At 42.8% G+C, this 25,472-nt stretch overlaps 1 protein-coding gene across 4 annotated transcripts in view; it reads right to left on the bottom strand.

Moving 5' to 3' along the window:
- Window positions 1-25,472, bottom strand: part of TADA1 (transcriptional adaptor 1) — a 42,277-nt gene that overhangs the window by 11,861 nt on the left and 4,944 nt on the right. The window contains exons 1-4 of one of the 4 annotated variants that reach the window (XM_054037299.1): window positions 24,128-25,091; window positions 18,153-18,244; window positions 17,646-17,711; window positions 8,414-8,511 (exon numbers count right to left, since the gene is read on the bottom strand). In XM_054037299.1, the coding sequence (XP_053893274.1) occupies window positions 8,414-8,511; window positions 17,646-17,711; window positions 18,153-18,244; window positions 24,128-24,153 (282 nt within the window). In that variant the 5' untranslated portion in view covers window positions 24,154-25,091. Of the gene's footprint in view, window positions 1-8,413; window positions 8,512-17,645; window positions 17,712-18,152; window positions 20,202-24,127; window positions 25,092-25,472 lie in introns of those variants that run through there. The other 3 variants (XM_054037298.1, XM_054037301.1, XM_054037297.1) reach the window with 3 other exon arrangements.

Raw genomic sequence — 25,472 nt, 5'->3', positions numbered from 1 at the left:
AGAATCCTTTTCCCCTCAGGTCTGTTGGGACCTCTGCTACTGCTCCAGCAGCGAGAAGGGTCTGAACCTCCTGCGTGAGAAGTTGCTCGTGAGAAGGGTCCCTGAAGAGGGACGGGGAAGGGGGATGGCAGGGAGGGGGCGAGGAAAACTGGAGGGTATAGCCCGCCTTCACTGTGCGCAGGACCCATTGGTCCGATGTTATGTGCGACCATGCCCGGTAGAAATGGGACAGGCGGTCTTTGAAAAACAGAGGAGGATCCGGTATGGAATATGGTACGCTGTCCTCGGGCGTAGCTTCAAAAGCCTGGTTTATTCCCTGGCTGTGGCTTGCCCTGGCCCTGACTCTGGCCCTGGTTAGGCGTATTGTTACGTCTCCGCCTGTTATCCCTGCCTCGATGGCGGTACGGCTCATGTCGGGGGCGAGGGTGGTATTGCCTTTGCGGCGGCTGGGGTTTAAAGGGCTTACGCTGCATTACCGGAGTGTGCATACCCAACGACTTAAGGGTCGCTCGTGAGTCCTTAAGGCTATGTAGCCTGGCGTCCGTCTGGTTGGAAAACAAGCCCGAACCTTCAAACGGGAGGTCCTGCAGCGTGGTCTGCACCTCCGGCGGGAGACCTGAAGCCTGCAACCACGCCGAACGCCTCATCACGACTCCCGACGCAATTGTTCTAGCCGCAGCGTCGGCTGAGTCTACTGCGGCCTGTAATGAGGTCTTGGCCACTGCCATTCCTTCATCCACCAGGGCCGTGAACTCCTGATGCGCGTCAGGTGGGAGGGAGTCCTTAAACTTGGCAACTGATGCCCAAGAGTTAAAATTGTGCCTGTTTAGAATCGCCTACTGATTGGCGATCCTCAGTTGAAGGCCCCCCGATGAATAGACTTTCCTCCCGAATAAGTCCAATCTCTTAGCTTCCTTGCCCTTGGGGGCAGGAGCTTGCTGGCCATGCCGCTCCTTTTCGTTGACTGCCGAGACCAACAGCGAACAGGGGGACGGATGTAGAAAGAGGAAGTCAAACCCTCTAGATGGGGCGAAGTATTTCCTCTCCACGCCTTTTGCAGTTGGCGCACTGGAGGCCGGTGTTTGCCACACCATCTTATAGTTGGACTGTACTGTCCGTATAATCGGGAGAGCGACTCTGGAGGGGCCCTCTGGGCTCAGGATATCGACCATGGGGTCGTCCTGCTCTTCAGTCTCCTCCGCTTGCAAGCCCAGATTGAGGGCTACCCGGCGAAGCAGGTCTTGGTGTGCCCGATGGTCAATCGGGGGAGGGCCGGACACCAGTGTGCCCGCTACCACCTCGTCTGGCGAGGAGGAAGAGGTCGGGGCCTTCTGCCCATCCTCATTGTCCTGCAATCCGGCATCAGCCAATTGTTCCTCTGCGGCCTGACCCGCAGCGTGGGATTGGGACGGCACCGTACTCGGTGCCGAGTCCACTCCTTCCCGCTCCGGTGGTCTAGAGACCGTTGCCTCCCTATACGATGGCGGACGGTGCCGCGGGGAGCGGGATCGGTACCCGGATGGCCCGGATCTCGAGGCCCTCGATGGGGGCCCTTGCTGGTGGTAGGCCCAGGGTGTCCAGAATGGCCATTGGCTCGGTTGGCCCCATTGGGACTGACCGTAGTCCCTGCTGGCTTGTGACCTACGGGCATACCCGCCGTACCGGTCTGAGTCAGTCCCCGAGACCATGGACGGTGACCTGGAAGGCCACGGTGGAGCCGTAGGATGGTGCCGGTCCGGTTTTGGGGAGTAGCGCCTCCGCGACCAGGACCTGGAATAGTGCCTCGCCGACCTGGAACGGTACCGGTGATCGCGGGACCGGGAACGGCTACGGCTGGTCGGCCTTGGGTAACGAACCGCCGACGCTTCGCGGTGCCGACTCGTGCTCGGTTGCTGAGTCAGTGCCGACCGCTTGCTGAAGCCCGACTGCTGCGGTGCTTTCTGCGCCGAGGGCAACCGGGAGTCCACCGAGGCGGAGCTCGACCGGGACCGGTTCCTGGAGCGGTGCCGAGACGGCGACCGTGATGGGCGCACCATCGCCGGCTTGCCTCTGCGCGGCAGCATAGGCGGGGCGCCCTCAGCGCGTGCCGGGGCCTCGACGGACAAGCAATGAGGTCCTTAGCTGCCTCAAACGTGTCCGGAGTGGAGGGCTGTTCCACGAGCTCCTCCAGTCCTTCATCCTCGCTCGACGCGCCCATCCCGGGGCTCGACGGGCCTTTCGGCGCCGGAGCCACTACCGGGGTCCGTGTTGTGGCCGTATCGGCCTTAGGGGCACTCGAGGTCTTTACCGGTGCCGCCCTCTTGTGCGGGGAGCGTCCTCGGGCCTTAGGTTGGCCCTTCGCTTTCGCCAGCGAAGACGATCGGCGTCGTGTATTTCCCCGCTGGGTCGGTGCCGCAGGCTTCGGGTGACCCGCCGGCGCCGGTTCCCGCACCGATGCCGGGGCGCTCCGCACGGAGGCAGACGGTGCCGTCGAAGTGGAGGGCTGTAACGCCGTCTCCATGAGCAGCTGCTTAAGGCGAAAGTCCCTCTCTTTTTTAGTTCTGGGCTTAAAGGCCTTGCAGATCTTGCAGCGCTCCTTCTGGTGAGCCTCCCCCAGGCAACGGAGACACGAAGCGTGGGGGTCGCTCAATGGCATAGGCCTGCGGCACGTGGCACAAGCCTTGAAGCCTTGGGCGTGTGGCATACCCCGTCGCCCAGGGCCGGTGCCGGGGCTGAACAAACAACCCCGGCAGGAACTTTAAGTACCCTAATGAGCTGTTAACTACTGGCTCAACACTACTACAAACTAACTGATAACTGCTAGATAACACTAATGACTATTGCTAAGGGACACTCTCAGACGAGAGACAGAGTTGTTCCAACGCCGCCACGGACGGTAAGAAGGAACTGGAGGGGTCGGGTCGGCAGGGATATATATACCCTGGAGCGGGGCACCGCTCTGGCGGGAAGGAGTGGGCCCCGCCGGCCCGATGGGAGCCGCTAAGGGAAAAAGTTTCCGACGTCCGTGCACACGGCGCGCGTACACCTAATGTGTAATGGACGTGAACAATCACTCGAAGAAGAACTACTAATTCCAGCACTGAATACAGCTTTCAGGGGAGATGTGGAATTGAGGTCCTGAATTTATATGGTTATTAAACAAGGCACTTTTCATAAGAAAATAGGGATTTTAAGCATAGCAGTCTAGTTGGGTTCCAACTTCGGTTATTATATACTGCCTGTCTTAAATTTATCTGAGACAAGGTGAGTGAGGTAATATCTTTTATGGGACCCACTTCTGTTGGTGAGAGAGAAACTTTCAAGCCATACAGAACTCAAAAGTTTGTCTCTCTCATCAACAGAAGTTGGTCCAATAAAAGGTATGTCCTTACCCACCTTGTCTCTCTAATATCGTGGAACCGACACAGCTACAACTACACTTCAATTTACCTTACCTTTTCAACTTAACATTGCTGCGTGCTGCTAAACAGCTGGGTGTTCCCCCTCAGAAGCAGCTGTTTTTCAGTCATCCCAAAATATCAGATGTGATCCCAAAATATCAAATGCTTAATTAGTTAATGTTTGTAAAGACATCCTCGGATAGAGGGGGTTATAAAAGCTTTATACAAAACTACAAAGAATAACCATATATCTAACCAACATTTATTTAAATCTGATGGAAAAAATATTACCACTAATGAGTGGGAAGTTGTTCTGCTAATTTTGAGGACTTCAGCTTTCATTTGGTTGCAAAGATATAACCTTCAAAATGTAACTGATTCTGCAAACAGAGAACATATGCCTTTGGAAAGCAGAAGCAAAGTGGAATTAACATGAAATCTGGTAATTTCACAGCTGTTACTGGGACCTTTCTGGGTAGCAATGAAATTGTGTCAATATCATGCTGGTGAGGAATACTAATAGCAGGGTCAGGTACAGAAGTTATTCATGGGGCAGGGGAAAAAAAGAAAAAAGAAAGGTGGGGAAGGGATAGAGTAGAAGAGACTTCCGTTCCCCTTCCCTCCTTGCAGCAGAGAGGTGGTCCTTTTGAGAGAGCGAGTGGAGCATTAACAGAAATCAACTCTCTCAGCAGTATTTTGGTGTCAGCTGAACATCTTAACTCTAATGGGATTATTAACTTCACTACCAAAATTCATCCTGATAAAACCTTAATATAGTACTACACTATCATACATTCCTGAAAAAAGGTCCACATCTACAGTATATATACACATTCACATTTTTTAAACAAACCAAGTTTTAAGTCCATCACCAGACATATGTATTACTCAGTTAATCAGATTCTCATAATTGCTTAGTGCGAAGAGATTACTGAGAATTTCTATAAATGAAGATACTACAGATTATCCGAATATGCATTGCTGTTACTATTCATCCTGTTTTGGCTGAGACTGTAAGAAATATTGTCTGAATCATTGTGGCAATTTCTAAATACAATTCTACTTCCACAGGGTTCACAATTCTTTAAAACCGCTGTTTGTAAAGAGTATTACAGTGCCTGATTATACCAGTGTCAAATTTAGTCTCCGGCGTTTATGGGCCCAATTCTCATTCACACTAATGCCTTTTATACCACTCTGGCAGTGTAAAGCAGCCTCCAAGTGGGCCCACTTTACAGACCCTTTAGAATGCCAGAGTAATGTAAAAGGGGATTAATGTAAATGAGAACCTGGTCCTATGCGTTTCTCCCCACACTCCACAGGGAAAAGGCTAGGCAGAGAAGAGGCATTCCGAAGTATTTTCCCTTAAGAACTTGGAGCCCTTTAAGTGTGGTCTGTTTAAAAGAAAGTGTTGCACCCATCCAGATGGCCCAAAGCAATATGGAGTTGGCTAGCCCAACCAGGCTCATGCAGCAAGTCAATTTGAGAAGAAGGGGTAAGCACAATGGTAACTATAATATATGGAACAATGACCTTTTGCTTCATGAAGCACTTAGCTTTTTGAAGTCAACAAGAGATCGGGGCAGCACGAAATTATAAATATCTGGACTAAAAGAGACTTGTCTGGTAATTACACTTGAATACTTATTGCTTTAATAATCAGTGGTTCCCAAACTGGGGTTTGGGTTCACGAAATGTTACAGGGGGTTCCCGGGAAAAAAATCCCTAATGCCAGACAGAGCTGTCCCTAGGGATCCTGGGCAGCACGGGGCCAGCAGCCCAGAGCCCCTGGACTTCCAAGAGCTAAGCAGATCAAAGCAAGCATATCTATTACACTGAGGAGATTGAAACTTCAAGACTCCTTATAAGAAATGGAAAGGGAGGTGGATATTTTTTGCTGTTCTTAAAATTAAATAGGCAGCTAGTATTGTTTTTAAAATTATTATGAAGAACAAGTTTAAGCTTTGTTGTAACGTGCATTGTTTGTCTGGACTGCTCAAGCCCCAAATGCTTGTGTAGGAGGAACTCTTTGAATTGGCTTCTTAAATACCTTCATGCTGTTTCACATCTGATACTCCTTGATGAAACATAGGAGCCTTGTCTTATAACATGCTTATTCAAAGTGATACAAGCTACAAAAGTGAGATCATGGAAGAGTGTTGCCGTTTTCATAATGTAATACATAAGAACACAAGAATGGCAATACTGGGTCAGACCAAAGGTCCATCCAGCACAGTATCCTGTCTACCGACAGTGGCCAATGCCAGGTGCCCCAGAAGGAGTGAACCTAACAGGTAATGATCAAGCGATCTCTCTCCTGCCATCAATCTCCACCCTCTGACAAACAGAGTCTAGGGACACCATTCCTTACCCATCGTGGCTAATAGCCATTAATGGACTTAACTGGATAAATTCATGGAGGCTGTCTTTTAAACGCTGTTATAGACCTAGCCTTCACAACCTCCTCAGGTAAGGAGTTCCACAAGTTGACTGTGCGCTGCGTGAAGAAGAACTTCCTTTTATTGGTTTTAAACCTGCTGCCTATTAATTTCATTTGGTGATCCTTAGTTCTTGTATTATGGGAATAAGTAAATAACTTTTCCTTATCCACTTTCTCCACATCACTCAATTTTATATACCTCTATCATACCCCCCCTTAGTCTCCTCTTTTCCAAGCTGAAGAGTCCTAGCCTCTTTAATCTCTCCTCATATGGGACCCGTTCCAAACCCCTAATCATTTTAGTTGCCCTTTTCTGAACCTTTTCTAATGCCAGTATATCTTTTTTGAGATGAGGAGACCACGTCTGTACGCAGTATTCAAGCTGTGGGCGTACCATTGATTTATATAAGGGCAATAATATATTCTCCGTCTTATTCTCTATCCCCTTTTTAATGATTCCTAACATCCTGTTTGCTTTTTTGACCGCCTCTGCACACTGCGTGGACATCTTCAGAGAACTATTCACGATGACTCCAAGATCTTTTTCCTGATTTGTTGTAGCTAAATTAGCCCCCATCATATTGTATGTATAGTTGGGGTTATTTTTTCCAATGTGCATTACCTTACATTTATCCACATTAAATTTCATTTGCCATTTTGTTGCCCAATCACTTAGTTTTGTGAGATCTTTTTGAAGTTCTTCACAGTCTGCTTTGGTCTTAACTATCTTGTTCTTATATTATGGGAACAACTACATAACTTTTCCTTATTCCCTTTCTCCACAACACTCATGATTTTATATACCTCAATCATATCCCGCCTTAGTCTCCTCTTTTCCAAGCTGAAAAGTCCTAGCCTCTTTAATCTCTCCTCATATGGGACCCGTTCCAAACCCCTAATCATTTTAGTTGCCCTTTTCTGAACCTTTTCTAATGCCAGTATATCTTTTTTGAGATGAGAGGACCACATCTGTTCACAGTACAGACACATGTTTGTTGACCCCTTCAAAGAACTCTAATAGATTAGTAAGACATGATTTCCCTTTACAGAAACCATGTTGACTTTTGCCCAACAATTTATGGTCTTTTATGTGTCTGACAATTTTATTCTTTACTATTATTTCAACTAATTTGCCAGGTACTGACGTTAGACTTACCAGTCTGTAATTGTCAGGATCACCTCTGGAGCCTTTTTTAAATATTGGCATTACATTAGCTATCTTCCAATCATTGGGTACAGAAGCCGATTTAAAGGACAGGTTACAAACCATAGTTAATAGTTCCGCAATTTCACATTTGAGTTCTTTCAGAACTCTTGGGTGAATGCCATCTGGTCCCAGTGACTTGTTACAGTTAAGTTTCTCAATTAATTCCAAAACCTCCTCTAGTGACACTTCAATCTTTGACTATTCCTCAGATTGGTCACCTCCAAAAGCCGGCTCAGGTTTGGGAATCTCCCTAACATCCTCAGCCGTGAAGACTGAAGCAAAGAATTCATTTAGTTTCTCCGCAATGACTTTATCGTCTTTAAGTGCTCCTTTTGTATCTCGATCGTCCAGGGGCCCCACTGGTTGTTTAGCAGGCTTCCTGCTTCTGATGTACTGAAAAAACATTTTGTTATTACCTTTTGAGTATTTTGGCTAGCTGTTCTTCAAACTCCTTTTTGGCTTTTCTTATTGCATTTTTATACTTAATTTGGCAGTGTTTATACTCCTTTCTATTTACCTCACTAGGATTTGACTTCCACTTTTTAAAAGATGCCTTTTTATCTTTCACTGCTTCTTTTACATGGTTGTTAAGCCACGGTGGCTCTTTTTTAGTTCTTTTGCTGCGTTTTTTAATTTGGGATAGACATTTAAGTTGAGCCTCTATTATGGTGTCTTTGAAAAGTGACCATGCAGCTTGCAAGGATTTCACTCTAGTCACTGTACCTTTTAATTTCTCTTTAACTAACCTCCTCATTTTTGCATAGTTCCCCTTTCTGAAATTAAATAACACAGTATTGGGCTGTTGAGGTGCTCTTCCCACCACAGAAATGTTAAATGTTATTATATTATGGTCACTATTTCCAAGCAGTCCTGTTATAGTTACCTCTTGGACCAGATCCTGTGCTCCACTCAGAACTAAATCGAGAGTTGCCTCTCCCCTTGTGGATTCCTGTACCAGCTGCTCCAATAAGCAGTCATTTAAAGTATCGAGAAATTTTGTCTCTGCCTTTCGTTTGATTCTAATAAAAATACTGTAATGATAAATAATAATTAATAATAAATAGTGTGTAATAAGCATGTCATAAAAACAAATTTTATATTTCCAAGGTCACTGCTTTTATCATTTATACTCAGGTAAAGGAGAAAATCCCTGGAAATATTAATTTTTAGGAGAGGGTTTGTGAGACTTGACATTTTAGTGAAAGGGGTTCACAGGTTGTTAAAGTTTGGGAACCACTGCTTTAATACAAACACTTCTGCTGGAATGAGGTAAAGCATCTTAGCCATCCCGGCTAACAAAGGGACCATTTACTGCTCACAAGTTGCCAGCTCTTCATTTCTAGAGTGTTTAGCAGAGCTAAGACCCTTTGCAGAATATAAACTTACATCAAACTTCTGCCGAACCGAAGAAAACTTTTTCTTTCCTTTGGGTTTTCCAGGTTTGGTTGCAGAACCACCCGTCCACGGCAGAGGCCCAGGACCCTCTGAAAATAGGAGAGAAGGAAAACAAGTGGGGAAGGGAAGGTCACTCCCATTTGTAGCCAATATAATTTAGTTTATACATTTAAAAACAAGACAAAACCCACAAGGTTCTGGCACCTCTGAAGAGCACTTCCATCCTTTCCAATTTAAGTGCATGTGCCATTTCTATTTTACACTATTTGGCTTGTTACAATTCTCGACTACTAAAACCATGTATCTGAGCAATAATTCTAATATTTCAGAGGGAAATTATCTGAACTATATTGTGCCTTTCTTGCAATGTATTTTTAAACTGCAATAGATGCATGAGGCTATCACAAAGGCACATGTATATAATGGCTAAGACAATAGTACAGCTACCTAAAAGGACATGGCAGGCACTGTATTGGTGGATGACTTCTGTAGATAGTTATTAAGCAGTACATTAAGATACTTGAGAAGCATAGTTAAAGTCAGACCCTGCAGAGTTCCAAGTGACTCCTGAGAGGTGTTAAGCATGCTCATCTCCTATAGAAGAACTGAGCTGACCCTCACAGAATTGGGCCCTAATTGTTCAGGTATGACCTGTATGTGCTATTATGCAAATTACAAAATCATATAAAGAAAAAAGCTAGATATGTGTTCACTGGGTTTTAGTGATGATAATTACCTTGAGAAAGTTCTATAGTCTCCAAACTGTTCAACATATTTCACAGAGCTATCTCACATGACATGAGTCTGACCAAGGAATTAGTGCTTGGAATTTCCCTTTCTAATCCTGTAGCGGCATACAAATGTCTACACCCAGAAAGAGCTTTTCAGTTTAAAAACAATGACCTAAACTTTTGAGGACAACGTGGGGAAACATCTTACAGAACTCAAATTATATTGGGGGATGGAAAAAATACCAGCTATTGCATTGTCTGTTAATGCTTGTTAATGAATCCTTTACATACCTAGGATTTCATATTTTCTTACATTCCCAGAGAAATAGCTGCCCCAAGGAGTAAGAGCTCCATATATACCCTCAAAACACAAGGATTTCTTGGCACAGTAGTCCCTATACTACTGACACCAAGGAGCTCGTACCAATGGTGTTGACTTGGAAGAATTACTAATAAGAGAATAAAATGTATTTTAAAAACAGTTTTCTACACCCAAATCATTTCATATTTCCTCACCCAAAAAGAAATTGTTTTTGGACAAAAGGAAGTCACCAACTAAAGTTAAATACAGAATTCTTAAACCAAGCTGGGGTTGTACACTCACAGACTAGACGTTTCTCTCTATGCAACATAACAGAGCAACCTTAACTCTTCTAGTGGAAAGGGAGGGAAAGAGTACAGCATTGCAGGGAAACTGAAGATAGAACAAAGTTGCTCAGGGCCATAGAGGCAGAGGTTTTGGTAGGCAGGATGATGCGTATCATTCAGGCCCTCTCACTAGCACCCCGTCCCACATCTCCACACACATGCAGCTCAGCAGACACTCCCTCTGTGCTTAAAGTATTTAAATGTGTTATTGTTTAAGCATTAAAAGTAGCACTGGGATGAACTGTGCTGCTAGGCCCTCCTCTAGCAAAGCAGTTAAGCACATGAAGAATCCCATTGTATCTCATGTGTTTAAAGATAAAGCACCTTAAAGAATCTAAGTACTTTGCATATTTCAGATGAGACTTAAAACAAGGTCCAGATCACATGTGGTCCTTAAAGATCCCATGACATTCTTTTTAAGAGTAGGGGTCTTGGTGTCAGCATTCTGGCCATATTCCAACTCTAGGAATTATGGACAGCCTAAATAAATTCCTTCTACATTTTCAGTTCTAAAAAGGTACTCTTCATGTTCAGTTGTGTAGCACTGTTGTGTTCTACTTGACAGTTGCCATACGTCACCCCCAGAAATGCTACATTTCACTAACAGAGTCATCCTTGACTATAGTTTGTAAGTAATTTTGAAATGAGAGGGATTGTTAAGCATAATATAGATATATCTTTTATTGAAGAGATTGTTTGACATTCTGGAGTTTTGTAAGAAAGATTGTCATATCCTAACACAGCATGTACTATTAGCCTTTCAATATCCGGTGCCTGGCAGGTATTCAATTCCAATTAAGGCAACAACAAAGTTCAATTTGAAGTTTATGGGCAGACTTGCTGAAAGGTAAATTTGCAGCAATGTATTGGTCCAATGTTTGGGGCCAGATACCAATCCCCTTACTCACACTTGAACAGTATCCGATGCCACAAGTGGTGGACAACTTTGTAGAGTAAAGTTCTATCCAGGATGGGTGAGGGTATCAAAGTCTGGCTCATTGGGTCTTACTGAAGTCAGTGTAAGTCTTTCCATTGACTTTAATAAGCACTAGATCAGACCCTTCATAAACAAAGGTCATATTCATCCTTAAAGGGCAGGGGAGTATGAAAGAAGTTGCAGAAGAAATAGATCCAGGAAGCAGACAGAGAGCTAGCAACAGTGTGGAACTGAGGGAAGGATGAGGAAGGACCGAGTGAAACCAATTGCAGCAAGGATGGTTGTTATGCGACATCACACCAGAAGGTCTGGCCAAGCAGCCCAATTGGATACTGCTCAGGAGTTAGCTACTTGTACTTCCATTGCCACTGCTAGCCAGACCAATATTATAGACTTTACAGGATTCCCATTGCCAAGGGTATGTGGGATTATAGAGTTCAGTCAGTATCTCCTATTAAAATGTTCACAGAATCTTGTGCACCAGCTCCCACGCCATTATTTTTGGGGGAGGGTTGATCTGATGGATTTTTTCATTCACTCGTAGTACTATCAGGCACCTGCCCTGCCCCCAGTTTGAGCTCTCTGGCTGACTGTGCAGCTCCCACTAATGGACAAAGATCTGGATTGCTTCCTGGGAGGTAAGGGCTGCCCAGCTCTCTCATGATAAATCTAATACCCAGCCAAACCTCTCCTTTATGTTTCCTCTGCAAACATCTGCACCCCCAATGCTGTTCAGGGAAATAACATTGCCCCTCCTTCAGGCTTTCAGTATCCTGCTGTGATCATTTTGTTTTATTAAAGAAAACAAACAATAAAAAAACAGAAAGGTAGATGATTTACCACACATTCCACAGGATAGCCAATAAAATTATGTAGTTACGCAACTATTAGCTTGTCAAAGAGCAGACAATATAAAATTGGACAATATCACACAGACGCTAGGGTGGGGTTAACAATACTGTGATCATTATTTGACTACAGGGAAGTTACTGGAAATGGTGTTTAAGGATATGTCAGAAACCAAGCAAAGCTTTTTGAATTTCAAAGTTATGTTAGGGAGAATTTGGCAGCTTAGGAAAAATCTTTGAAAGGTTTTACCCCTGAAGTCCCCCCATTTGTATCTCATAGCCCAAACAGGGTATTTGGCATTTTTTCTGATTCAGAAGAGCTGGGCTGTTTCAGTCTCGGCTCCACATCTCAGAATATAGAGCATGAATGTAGAAGAAGGGTAATGCCAGTACTCAATCCACCCCTGCTATTCCCTCCCACACCTTAGAAGGTTAGAGAGAAGCCTCTTGTGAGATATCCCAACCTCTCAACCTGTCTTAAGAGGAAGTATTCCAGATTTAAAATTAAGAAATCCTAACTCTAACTGGGCTTTGGCACTGGTTTTTTATAATGGTTCTAGGGACAAGGGAAAGTCACAGCCTGACTGCAGCACCATATACGCATGATTAATACGCTACTCACTCCAATTTCCGCTCAGAAATCAAACTCTAAAAATGCCAAGGCTTTCTAATGTAGGATGACAGGAGAGAGTGGTGTGGAATAATTCAGGGGTGGGGTGGGAGGTTTACATGTATGAAAATTTTGATTAAGCTTAGAGAAGAAGATATTTGTAAACTACCAGCTAAGGCAGATGTTAATGTAACAAATGGCTCCTTGGCTCCCTTATCTAAAGACCATCCATAAGTCAAGAATATTTGGAAAGCTAAGGAGGGCCTTTATGGCTCTTTGTTTTCAGACAATGCAGTTGGTTATCTGGAAAGTATGTACACTAGCAACGAGGGGCACAATCATTTTTGCCCAGGAGGGCCTGGCCAGGTTGAAGATTTGCCACATTACATACAGTACTATTATGTAACATTTGAGGGGGGAAAAAAAGTCTATCTCCAATCTTGGCCCTGAAGTCTTTTGCATCATTAACTCAAGAATTAGTAGGGGTGTTATAGAGCAGTATTGTTTCAGTTATACAGCCAGTTGTCCTATTTGCCCACTCAGTAAAAATAACAGACTGTGAAATTAATGCTCTTTATGATGTAAATAGATCAATTTGCTTCTAACACCTCTAATTTTGTTTCTGCATGTTGTTTTATGAGCTATTTTTAAAATGTCAGTTCAATTTAGGAGAAAAGTTGAATGTGGTTTTTTGTATTTTGAGAACTTTAAAATTTATATTTGTTTCATTGAGCATCATGGCTAATTGCTAAATCTGAGTTTGCTGGGTGCTGCTGTTTATTTCAGGATGTGCTCATTTCTCTAGTATTTTTTACAGTTTATCAAGGATCTCAGAGCAGTTACTCTTTACCTGCTTAGCATGTAGGCTAGTCATAGTTTGGCTTCTATAGTATTCCTAGGACATTTTCTTTACTTCTCTCATCCATAGCAGTCCACCTGTTTTATTCCTACAAGCCCCCACCCTTGGCTCAATGTTAGCAGGGCAGAGAGGGAAAAGAAGCTGAATATGAAAAACAAGAATTTCATTATTATCACAGATATTCAAGTGCCTGATGATCCTATTTACTGACTGAATTCTAAATCAGGATCCTGAAGAACCTCCATAGTATTTTCCAGAAGGACTGAATCTATGTGGCAGTAACATAACCAGTTGGAGATCACTATCTGATTTCCTAATGCTTCCAGACAATTACAGCAACGTTAGCTAAAGGCCTATCCTTTCAACACATCAGTCCTGTTTTCTCCACTGTCATTTGGATGTTTAGTTATGGAACTTGGGGCTTCACATTGCCAAGATTATTTTCCCTTGCAGTTACAGAGAACTATAGGTCACCCTCTGATTGTGTAAAATCCCGAAGCAGATCTCTGGGTTAAAAAGTGTTCTTGATCATACAGGTTCCCTTCAACAAAAAGTAGGCAAGCAATCCCAACCCTATTCAGCTGAGCACTTATTTAACTTTAAGTACATGCTTAAATTCTGTTGAAGCTGATGGGCCTTAAAATTAAGGATTTAAGCACTTGCTTAGTGTTTTGCTACTATGAGGGCGCGTCTCTACAACTTAATATTTTGTTTCCAGTTTCCTCTTAATTTTCTTGAGCCTCGTGCCCTTAGAATACCTTTTAAACACACAGTATTCTAGCACTTAATCATCAGGTCCATATTAAAGGCTTCAAGTATTAGGGCACTGAAGTAATGAACCCCATCTGTGTGATGGACTCTGTTGGTCACCCATTCATTTTAAAGCTACTTCCTCCTACATGCTCTGCTTTGTGCTGCACAGACCACATCAGGCTTTGCCATTTTTCTTTATTCTTTCCCCAGGTCTGTTATTATACCTATACACTTGGCTTGCATTCTTCTGACCTATAGCCTCGGATGACCGGTCACAAGCCGTACATTATAAGGCTAGGTCAGCATTTCGATGAGAGACAGAATGCAAGTGCTCTTCATTTTGTAGAATAAGCCAGTATTCTAGTCAATTTAGAAGGTAACACATTCTTCTTTTGTAGAAGGCATAAGACTGAACTGTAAACATTGCGAATCTTTAGAAGCAAAGTAAGGAAGTCTTGGGAAGGTCAGAAATTAAGAGAGTGGGTAGAGGGAGTGAGCATGGGATACCAGGAGGAAAAACAGTAGTGAAGAAAAAGAAAAGAGGCACAGCTGTTCAAAAACACAGCAGGTCTTCTTACTGAGCAAGATAGGTTACCAAGAGCACATCATACAGAGCCATAGTTCTTTGCATTAGCTCAGACTTGAAGACAGCAGCAAGGTCAAGCTTTCAGTTCTCATCCTCAAAAAAGCCTTTATATAAGTAACCCCAGCTATGCTGAGGGACTTTTCTCACTCTTTTCAGTCATGACAACTGAATTCCACTACAACTGGGAACCTCAAAAGTGAGAGAGAGTTTGCTTAGCAGGTTGATTTCAAGTGTGGCACACAAGCCTGGAAGCAATCAACAATACCAGACCTCCCTGCTGTCAGATTGAAGCATAAACCTCTCTCTAACCTGCCTTCTCCAACAATCTTAAAAATATATGATTAGTGAATCAGGAGAAAGCCAGAAATTCTCTAAAAATAAATGCATTAGAATTCGCAAGGCACTTAGAGAGGACGAGTGCAGTTGTACTGCCTTCATAGACAGATATGATTCCATGTGTTGCTACTAAGCCCTTCTGCCACTATTCCCTCATCAGGTTTTATGCAAACAGATTCATATAATGTTAAGCCTGGATATTTTAAAGTTGCAATAATATCAGCACATTCAGAGCCAAGGAGGCTCTAGCACCATTAACTGCTCCTTTGAGCACGTGTGTTACCACACACAAATCTACACAGCCAGGCCATATGTTGTAGCTGTCATCTAGTGTAATATTAAGGAACTGCATCTCTTTCCATAACTAGAGGTGCTTAGAAGTAGCATAAGTGACAGCATGTGTTCATTTTACTAATTTCTAGAGCACAGCTTGTACTTATTGCACACATTGAAGGGAGCAGTATTAGCACATGAGGCGCTTTAATGGCTACTCTTGTTCAGTTCAAGACTTGCCAACTTCACATTAGCAGGGGGTTTTTGACAACCGATCCACTGCAGACCTAGCCAGCTTCTAGCCTTGTTAACAAAGGCAACAAGCTGAGAAAGAGGACAAAGCTGCTTCGCTCCAGGCTTGCACTGCTTTCCATAGGGGCAGCAGAGTACAGTCAAACCCCAGCAAAAGGAAGGCGGTGGCATTTGCGACTTTTCCAACACACATTATACAGCAGAGAGAGAAAAAGAAACATACTAACAGAGATGAAGCTACAAGGATATCGGTTATAGAAAAGAACCTGCCCATACTGTTTATTTCTTTAATTTATTTGTTTTTCAGTATTTTATTTTCTTGGCCAGAAGAGAGACAGACAAGTGGTTAGGAGAATCGCTCTGATCACTCTCTTCGGTCTTCAGCTGTCGCTTTATTCCCATTTCTTTCTTTCTCACACATTTCTTCTTTTCACTTCTCCTCCTCTCTTTGGAGGCAAATGGGACATGGTCAACCCATCCCTGTGTGTCAGACTTGGTGGCCCTTAAACCAAAATGTGTTGCCAACCCTGAATAATTAACAAAAAAATGTTATCCAGTCTCAGGTGTAGATGACCATAGCTCCAAGTCTTTGTCAGCCCAAGATTACTGAAAAAGAAATTGGGGCCCTATAGAAGCCAGAATTAGCTAAAAACCAACTAATTGTTTTGCTCATCAAGATGCTCAGAGACCCTATAAACTGAATGTACATTTCAGTAGGATTTCCTGGGGGGAGAAAACACAAGCATGTGAAAGCAAAAACAGTTCTTGAAAGTCTTCCTAGGAACAAAAACCACTGACTGAGGCAATTTCCACAAGTTAAGTATCCTCAGGGGTCTAACAAGAATCTTCCCTGAAATCGGCAATCTGGAACAGAATGTGAGCAGCTCTACCGTAATTCTTATTATCCATATAGAGTACTCATGTGATGCTTTGTCTGTCTAGGTACTTACACAGCGCCTGTCACTGTAGTATCTAAGTGCCTCCCAACTTTTTATGGATTTATCCTCACATCACTCCTCTGAGGTGGAGAAGTGTTTTTCCCAGCTGTAAAGTGGGGATAAGGGGTACTGAGAAATGGACCAGATTTTCTAAGTGTACTTGCTCAGCACCAAGCAGCTCCTATTGTTCTCAGGCAGAGCTGTCAAGTGCTGTGCAAACCCTTATTAAAAAAATCTGGCCACTCATTTAGGTGCCTAAACAGGAGCGGAGATCCCCCCTGGACCAGACCCTGAGCCCTACCTGCCCAATGGTACACATGACAACATCTGTGTCACTCCTGGGAAATGGAACCCAGACCTGCAGAGTCCCAGTCCTCTGCCTTGTCCTTTTTGAAAGGATAGTCGGGCTGTGGTTAAGTCTGTCTGGTTTTATTCAGAAGGTTTAGATTATAAAACAAACCAAGTGCAACGTATTTGCTGCAGCCATCCCAATGGAAGAAAGAAAAAAAAAAAACAATCAAACGAGAAGCTGCAGAAGTTACATGGAGAACTTTTGATGTTCAGTTAGCCAGGTTCGATTGTATTATGCAGTCAGCATAAACAATACAGCAGGCTCAGCACAAGACCCTAAGATGCCGGTCCCTGAACTTTCTAGCAGTCTCAAACTTGTATTCTAATTTGCAGTTTGAATCACTTTCACTCAAAGGGTCTTGTGGCTAAGTTTTTGGTCCATACTTTCAAAATCCATTCTGGTGTCAGCAATACTGAAACTCACTAGACACCACAGAGCAGCATAACACCAGACATAATGTGATAGCTGCAGGGGCTTAACAGAAGGATACTAAATTTATTGGCAACATTTTAAATTAAAACGTTACAACTAGAAGCTTCCCGTCCTCCCCTCTACTCCGAGGACAGGACAGGGTGAAAAACAAAACAAAAACAAAAAAAAAAACCCTCTCTCTCTCTCTCCTAGTGCTGCCTCCCTCCATGACTCAGAGTTTCAATCTTTCTGACATAAGGCTGTCAACACCATTCTCACATCATGCCAAGCAGATTGCTGGAAAACATGGAGCAAATCCTCTCTTCACTTGGCTCTGCAGGTTGGTGGGGCACAGAGCACACCACCTTACAGAGCTCACAGCCAAAGAAGCATGAGACTAGAAATCAAACCTGGGTCTCCTGCATGGCAATGTAGCGCACTAGTCTTTAGCCAAGTGTGTGAAATCCTTATTTTAGAATACAGATGATCATATTTATATTGCAATAGTAACTAAAGGCCCCAGTCAGGATCCCCAGTGTGTCATACGGCACCTAGCTCATATAAGAGACAACATACCATTTAAGTCTAAATAAGTCAAGCATATAGCTTAAAAACAAAGCTCACCATAAACACTTCCCAGGGTTGTGTTGTATGATCTATTTTTAAAAACTATTAGTTTGTTCTCTTACCTGGTGCAGAAACCAGGATTTGGCATCGAGTGAGAATAGCCAGGAGGAAATCATTGTGAGAATGGACTGCGAAAAGAAAGAGTTCACTCAGACAGACGCCAGGGAAGAAAGTTTTACTTGAAGACAGATTCACATTAGCAACATGGCAGGCAAAGTCCAAAGGCAGCCACTTGAAGCTACCTTATAAAGTGATTTTGTTTACACCTTCCACAGCCATGTTTTCCCATGCATTCCACTAGCTGCATACACCTCCCAATGGATATCCTTTACATAGGTTTTTAGCCTCTCTATGAAATTAGGAGCTGCAAAGGAGAAGGTTCTTATCTCAGCAGTGGTAAGATCATGTGGCCCAAGAGAAGAGGCAAGTTCTAGAGGAGTAGTGGAGTTTTGTAGTCACACTTTATGTGGTTGCATTGGTGTGTAGCAAGCAGCAACTAACCCAGAATGTGGTATTTTGAGAAATGTGGGAAGACAGAAAAAGGGACACTCCTAGGGACGGTCTCTTACCATTATCTTGAGTGAGGAGTCTGCGAGCTTCCAGATCAAACTCTTCTTTACTGATCTTTTGCTTGAACCAAAGTTTCAAGTTTGCCCAGTATCTGTGCATGGGAGATAAAACATTGAGCACTGTAAACAACATTGCTTTGCCTACTAAATCTATTCCTTTTCTCCCATACATTTTAGAAAAATCTAATAAAAAAAAGCAACGTTTTAGTACAACTTCAGTGAAAACAGAGGATTGCATAAGAACAGCCATATTGGGTCAGACCAAAGGTCCATCTAGCCCAGTACCCTGTCTTCCGACAGTAGCCAATGCCAGGTGCTTCAGAGGGAATGAACAGAACAGGTAATCATCAAGTGATCCATCCCCTGTCGCCCATTCCCAGCTTCTGGCAAACAGAGGCTAGGGACACCATCCCTGACCATCTTGCTAATAGTCTTGATGGACATAACCTAGATAAGTTCATGGAGGGTTTTTTTTTTTTTAACCCCGTTATAGACTTGGCCTTCAATGTCCTCTGGCAAGGAGCTCCACAGGTTGACTGAGTTGTGTGAAAAATACTTCTGTTTTAAACCAGCTGCCTATTAATTTCATTTGGTGACCCCTAGTTCTTGTATTATGAGGAGTAAATAACACTTCCTTATTTACTATCTCACACCAGTCATGATTTTATAGACGTCTATCATAGACGTCCCCCTTAGTGGTCTCTTTTCGAAGCTGAAAAGTCCCAGTCTTGTTAATCTCGCCTTATATGGCGGCCATTCCATACCCCTAATCATTTTTGTTGCCCTTTTCTGAACCTTTTCCAGTTTCAATATATCTTTTTTGAGATGGGGCGTCCACATCTGTACGCAGTATTCAAGATGTGGGCATACCATGGATTTCTACAGAGGCAATATGATATTTTCTGTCTTATTATCTATCCCTTTCTTAATGATTCCCAACATTGTTAGCTTTGACTGCCGCTGCACATTGAGTGGATGTTTTCAGAGAACTATCCACAATGACTCCAAGATTTCTTTCACGGTGAAGAAGGAAGATTAAAATATTTCCCTGCAGTGTTGGTAAGCCAAAGAGCATTATGCTAGTGACTGATAATCAGAAAGTGGGGGATGACAAAACTAGACCAATCGGTTTCCACTTGTTTCAATAATTTCAGTGAAATACATAATTAATGTTTAGCTTTATTGTCACAACCTTAGATTATTAAAGGTTAGGCAAGTTGTTTTTGAAGCAGTCCATCTTCTAAATTGCACAGCATCAGCTAGTTACACCCTTGTGTATTCCAACTGTATTTAGATTTGGTCTGCTACAGACCCCCAGGGTCGGATTTGGATAGAGACCTCTAATATTTTTAATTAAATAAATATTACTAGGAATTGTGTGATTATGGGAGACTTTAATTGCCCAGATATAGATTGGGGGGTAAATGCTACTTATAATGGTAGGCCCCAGCTATTCCTGGATGGGATAGCTGACAGAGTTATTCACCATATAGTTACTAACCTACAAGACGTGATGCCATTTTAGATTTGGTATTGGTAAGTAGCAAGGACCTCAAAAGAATTGGTAGTAGCGTACAACCTTTGTTTGAGTGAATGTGAGTTTATCCTTCCATTTAGTTAAAACTGAATTATCAAAAATAGATCAGTGACTAGGGTCCTTGATTTCAAAAAGGGCAAAAACTTAAAAGGAATTAGTTAGGGAAGTGGACTGAAGAACTCCAGGATCTGAACGTGACGGGGGTTTGCAGTTATGTTAAATCAAAGTTGCAGAAACTATCTAAAGTCTGCATCCCAAACAATAGGAAAAAAATTCATAGGGAAGGATTGCAGACCAAACTAGATGAACAAGCATCTCAAACATGTTATTAAAAGATAACAGAAAACCTACAAGGAATGGATCAGCAAGGAAAGCTACCTCTTGGAAGTCAGCAAGTGTAGGGGAAAAAGTGAGACCTGACAAAAGCCAAGCAGAGTTAGACCTTGCAAAGGAAATTAAAACCATCAGTAAAAGGTTCTTTAGCCATATAAATAAAAAGAAAACAAGGAAAGAAGTAGGAACGCTAAGCCTGGAGTGGAGTGGAGATTAAAGATAATCTCGGCATGGCCTAACACCTAAACCAGTGGTTCTCAACCAGGGGTACATAGAGGTCTTCCAAGGGGCATATCAACTTACCTAGATATTTGCCTAGTTTTACAAGGCTACATTAAAAACACCTGGCATTGGCCATTGTCAGCCGACAAGATACCGGGCTAGATGGACCTTTGGTTTGACCCAATATGGCCGTTCTTAGGGGATACATTTTAATAATTCAAATTGCAGTCAGTCATGCATTTAGGGAATAACAAGAATAGGTTTCAGAGTAGCAGCCGTGTTAGTCTGTATCCGCAAAAAGAACAGGAGTACTTGTGGCACCTTAGAGACGAACAAATTTATTAGAGCATAAGCTTTTGTGGACTACAGCCCACTTCTTTGGATGCATCTAAGGTGCCACAAGTACTCCTGTTCTTTTAACAATAAGAATGTTTAATATAAACTGGGGACGTTTCAGTTGGATGCAGAGAAGGAGAAAGACCTGGATGTACTGGTTGATCAAAGGATGGATTATGAGCTGCCAATGTGATGCAGCTGTGAAAAAGGCTAATGCAATCCTAGGATATCAGGCAAGCTATTTCCAGTAGAGATAGGGTAGTGTTATTACCATTATACAAGGCAGCAGTGAGACCTCACCTGGAGTACTTTGTGCAATTTTTGTCTCCCGTGTTTAAGAAAGATTAATTCAAACTGGAACAGGTACAGAGAAGGGCTACTATTAGAGGAATAGAGAACATACCTTACGAGAAGAAACTTAACAACCTAGGCTTAAGGACCTGATTGCCTTCTATGATGAGATAAATGGCTCTGTGGACATGGGGAAAAGCAGTGGACATATTAGATCTTGACTTTAGCAAAGCTTTTCATATGGTCTTCCATAGTATTCTTGCCAGCAAGTTAAAGAGGTATGGATTGGCTGAATGGACTATAATGTGGCTAGAAAGCTGGCTAGATCATTGGGCTCAATGGCTAGATGTCTAGTCGGCAGCCAGTATCAAGCGGAGTGCCCCAGGGGTCAGTCCTGGGGCCGGTTTTGTTCAACATCTTCATTATCTGGATGATGGGATGGATTGCACCCTCAGCAAGTTTGTGGATGACACTACGCTAGGGGGAGAGGTAGATACTCTGGACCCTATCCCTACCCTCCAGCATGACGTAGACAAATTGGATGACTGGGCCAAAAGAAATCTGATGAGGTTCAGCCAGAACAAGTGCAGAGTTCTGCACTTAGGACGGAAGAATCCCATGCACTGCTAAAGGCTGGGGACTGACTGGCTAAGCAGCAGTTCTGCAGAAAAGGACCTGGGAATTACATTGGATGAGAAGCTGGATAGGAGTCAACTTTGTGCCCTTGTTGCCAAGGCAGCAAGTGTCATATTGAGCTGCATTAGTAGAAGCATTGCCAGCAGATTGAGGGAAGTGATTATTCCCCTCTATTCAGCACTGGTGAGTCCACATCTGGAGTATTGCATCCAGTTTTGAGCCCCCCCCCCCCCCCAACCTACAATCTGTCCACATCCTTTCTGGAGAGAGTCCAGCAGAGGGCAACAAAAATGATTAGGAGACTGGTGCACATGGCTTAAGAAGAGAAGCTGAGGGAACTGGGCTTATTTAGTCTGCAGAAGAGAACAGTGAGGGGGGATTTGATAGCAGTCTTCAACTACCAGAAGAGGGGTTCCGAAGAGGATGGAGCTCGGCTGTTCTCAGTGGTGGCAGATGACAGAACAAGGAGCAGTGGTCTCAAGTTGCAGTGGGGACGGTCTAGGTTGGATATTAGGAAATACTATTTCAGTAGGAGGGTGGTGAAGCACTGGAATGGGTTACCTAGGGAGGTGATAGAATCTCCATCCTTAGAGGTTTAACGCCTAGCTTGACAAAGCCCTGGCTGGTATGATTTAGTTAGTGTTGGTCCTGCTTTGAGCAGGGGATTGGACTAGATGACCTCCTGAGGTCTCTTCCAACCCTAATCTTCTATGATTCCATGGATTGTCTCACAGAAGCAAACAAAGCTGAGGGGAGGCGGGGGGGGGGGGGGTGGAGGAGATAGGATTGCTCTCGATAAATTAGGGCTGTAAAGAAATTAAATAATAATAGAATACCATTTAAATATTTTTGATGTTTTCAAATATATTGATTTCAGTTACACAGAATACAAAGTGTACAGTGCTCACTTTTTTTTAATTCAGATATTTGCACTGAAACTAGTATTTTTCAAGTCACCTAATACAAGTACTGTAATGAAACCTCTTTATCATGAAAACTGAATTTACAAATATAGAATTATGTTCAAAAAATAACTATTCAAAAATAAAAATGTAAAAGTTTGGAGCCTACAAGTCCACTCAGTCCTACTTCTTACTCAGACAATCACTCAGACAAATAAGTTTGTTTACATTTGCAGGAAATAATGCTGCCCGCTTCTTGTTTACAATGTCACCCGAAAGTGAGAACAGATGTTTGCATGGCACTGTTGTAGCTGGCGTTGCAAGAGATTTACGTGCCAGATGTGCTAAAGATTCATATGTCCGTTCATCTTCAACCACCATTCCAGAAAACATGCATCCATGCTGATGACGATCCAAAGCAGTGCAGACTGATGTATGTTCACTTTCATCATCTGAGTCAGATGCCACCAGCAGAAGGTTGATTTTCTTTTTTGATGGTTCTGATGCTGTAGTTTCCTCATCAGAGTATTGCTCTCAAGACTTCTGAAAGCATGCTCCATACCTTGTCCCTCTCAGATTCTTAAATCTTGGGTTGAGTGCTGTAGCTATCTTTAGAAATCTCACATTGCTACCTTCTTTGTGTTTTGTCAAATCTGCAGTGATAGTGTTCTTAAAATGAAGTACACGTGCTGGGTCATCATCCGAGACTACTATATCATGAAATATATGGAAGAATGCAGGTAAAACATAGAACAGGGGACACTGAACTCCTTGGGGGAGAATTGTGTTACAAATTTAATTAATGCATACGAATGTTTAGCATATTTGGCATATAAATACCTTGCAATTCCAACTACAAAAGTGCCATGCAAACGCTTGTTCTCACTTTCAGGTGACATTGTAAATAAGAAGCCAGCAGCATTATCTCTCGTAAATGTAAACAAACTTGTTTCTCTTAGCAATTGGCTGAGTAAGAAGTAGGACTGAGTGGACTTGTAGGACAGGGTGGACTGTTTTATTTTTGAGTGTATATATATAAAAATCTACATCTGTAAGTTTCACTTCCATGATAAAGAGATTGCACTCTGGTACTTGTATGAGGTGAATTGAAAAATACTATCTTTCATTTATCCAGTGTAAATATTTGTAATAAAATAATATAAAGTGATCACTGTACAATTGGTATTCTGTGTTGCAACAGAAATCAATACATTTGAAAATGTAGAAAAACATCCAAAAATATGTAATAAATTTCAATTGGTATTCTATTGTTTAACATGGTGATTAAAATGGCAATTAATCACAATTAATTTTTGAGTTAAATCACATGAGTTAACTGTAATTAATTGACAGCCCTGCTATAAATACATCTGCGGGATAAACACCCAGGGAAGGAGAGGAGTTATTTAAGTTAAGTGCCAATGTTGGCACAAGATCAAATAGCTATAAACCAGCCATCAATAAGATGAGGCTAGAAATATGACAAAGCTTTCTAACTAGCCTTCCAAAAGGAGTAGTGGGGACAAAAAACACAACTTGTTTCAAGACTCAGCTTGATAAGTTTATGGAGCAGATTGTGTGATGAGGTTTCCTAAACCTGCATATGGCCCATCCACAACTGCTTTTAGCAAACATCTCCAATGGCCAGAGATGGGACATTAGATGGGGAGGACTCTGAGTTGCTACACAGAATTCTTTCCCAGGTGTTTCTCACCCACCTGATTAGAGTCTCACTGGTCACCATATTTGGGGTTGGGAAGCAATTTCCCCCCAGTCAGATTGGCAGAGACCTTGGGGTTTTTTCACCTTCCTCTGCAGTGTGGGGTATGGGTCTCCTGTCGGTTTGAACTAGAAAAAATGGTGAATTCTCTAATTTGAAGCCTTTAAAATCAAGATTTGAGGACTTCAGTAACTCAGCCAGAGGTTATGGGCCTATTACAAGAGTGAATGGGTGAGGTTGTGTGGCCTATGATGTGATGATCATGATGGTCCCTTCTGGCCTTAAAGTCTATAAATTTAGGTGTAGTTGAGTTAAGAACATACAAATGGCCATACTGGGTCAGGTCAATGATCCATCTAGCCAAGGATCCCCATCTTCTGATAGGGCTGGTGCCAGATGCTTCAGAGTGAATGAACAGAATAGGGCAATCGATCAAGTAAATCATCCTGTCTTCCAGCCCCAGCTTCTGGCAGTCAGAGGTTTAGGGATACCCAGAGCACGGGATTGCATCTTGGACTATCTTGGCTAATAGCCATTGATGGACCTATCCTCCAGGAACTTCTCTAATTCTTTTTTTAACCCTATTATAATTTTGGCCTTCACAACATCACCTGACAATGAGCCTCACCAGTTGACTATGCATTGTGTGAAGTAGTGCTTCCTTATGTTTGTTTTAAACCTACTGCCTATTAATTTCATTGGGTGACCCCTACTTCTTGTGTTATGTCAAAGGGTAAATAAGACTCCCCTATTCACTTTCTCCATACCAATCATACCTCCACCCCCTCCCCCCCTTGGAAAAGAGATGAGTAAGATGAACAGTCCCAGTCTTAAATCTCTCCCCATATGGAAGCTGTTCCATACCCCTAATCATTTTTGTTATAAAATGTTTTCTTACAACTATCCATGAGTCCAAGGTCTCTTTGTTGAGTTTCAGCTATGTTTTTCACTTGCAGGCTTCAAATCTGTCCGAAAAACTTGAACCCACCCCCCCTTCCCCAAACCACATACTTTTTTTAAGAAGGAGATTGGCTTCCAAATACCTGTAAAGCTACCCACACTACAGGTTCTTTGTTTTGTCATTTATTTCTTAATGTCAAGCTGTTTCAAGATTATGTTATTTGAATCTATTTAAGGGCCAGTTTATCCTGACTGGAAAATGGGGTAGAGACTTTTAGAAGCAGGTAGGAAAACTGTTTTCTTCAAATTATCCATTTTCCCCCTTTGCAAACATTTATACATGCCAACAAACACTTGTACTAACGCTAATCACTCATTAGCACAATGATTTAACAGGTCAGTTCTGGATGTAGTTATGCAGCAGCAAAGCCAGCAGAGGGAGC

This window comes from Malaclemys terrapin, chromosome 8, assembly GCF_027887155.1.
Source record: "Malaclemys terrapin pileata isolate rMalTer1 chromosome 8, rMalTer1.hap1, whole genome shotgun sequence".
Classification (NCBI taxonomy): Eukaryota; Metazoa; Chordata; order Testudines; family Emydidae; genus Malaclemys; species Malaclemys terrapin.
This window is presented reverse-complemented; position numbering and strand designations above follow the sequence as displayed.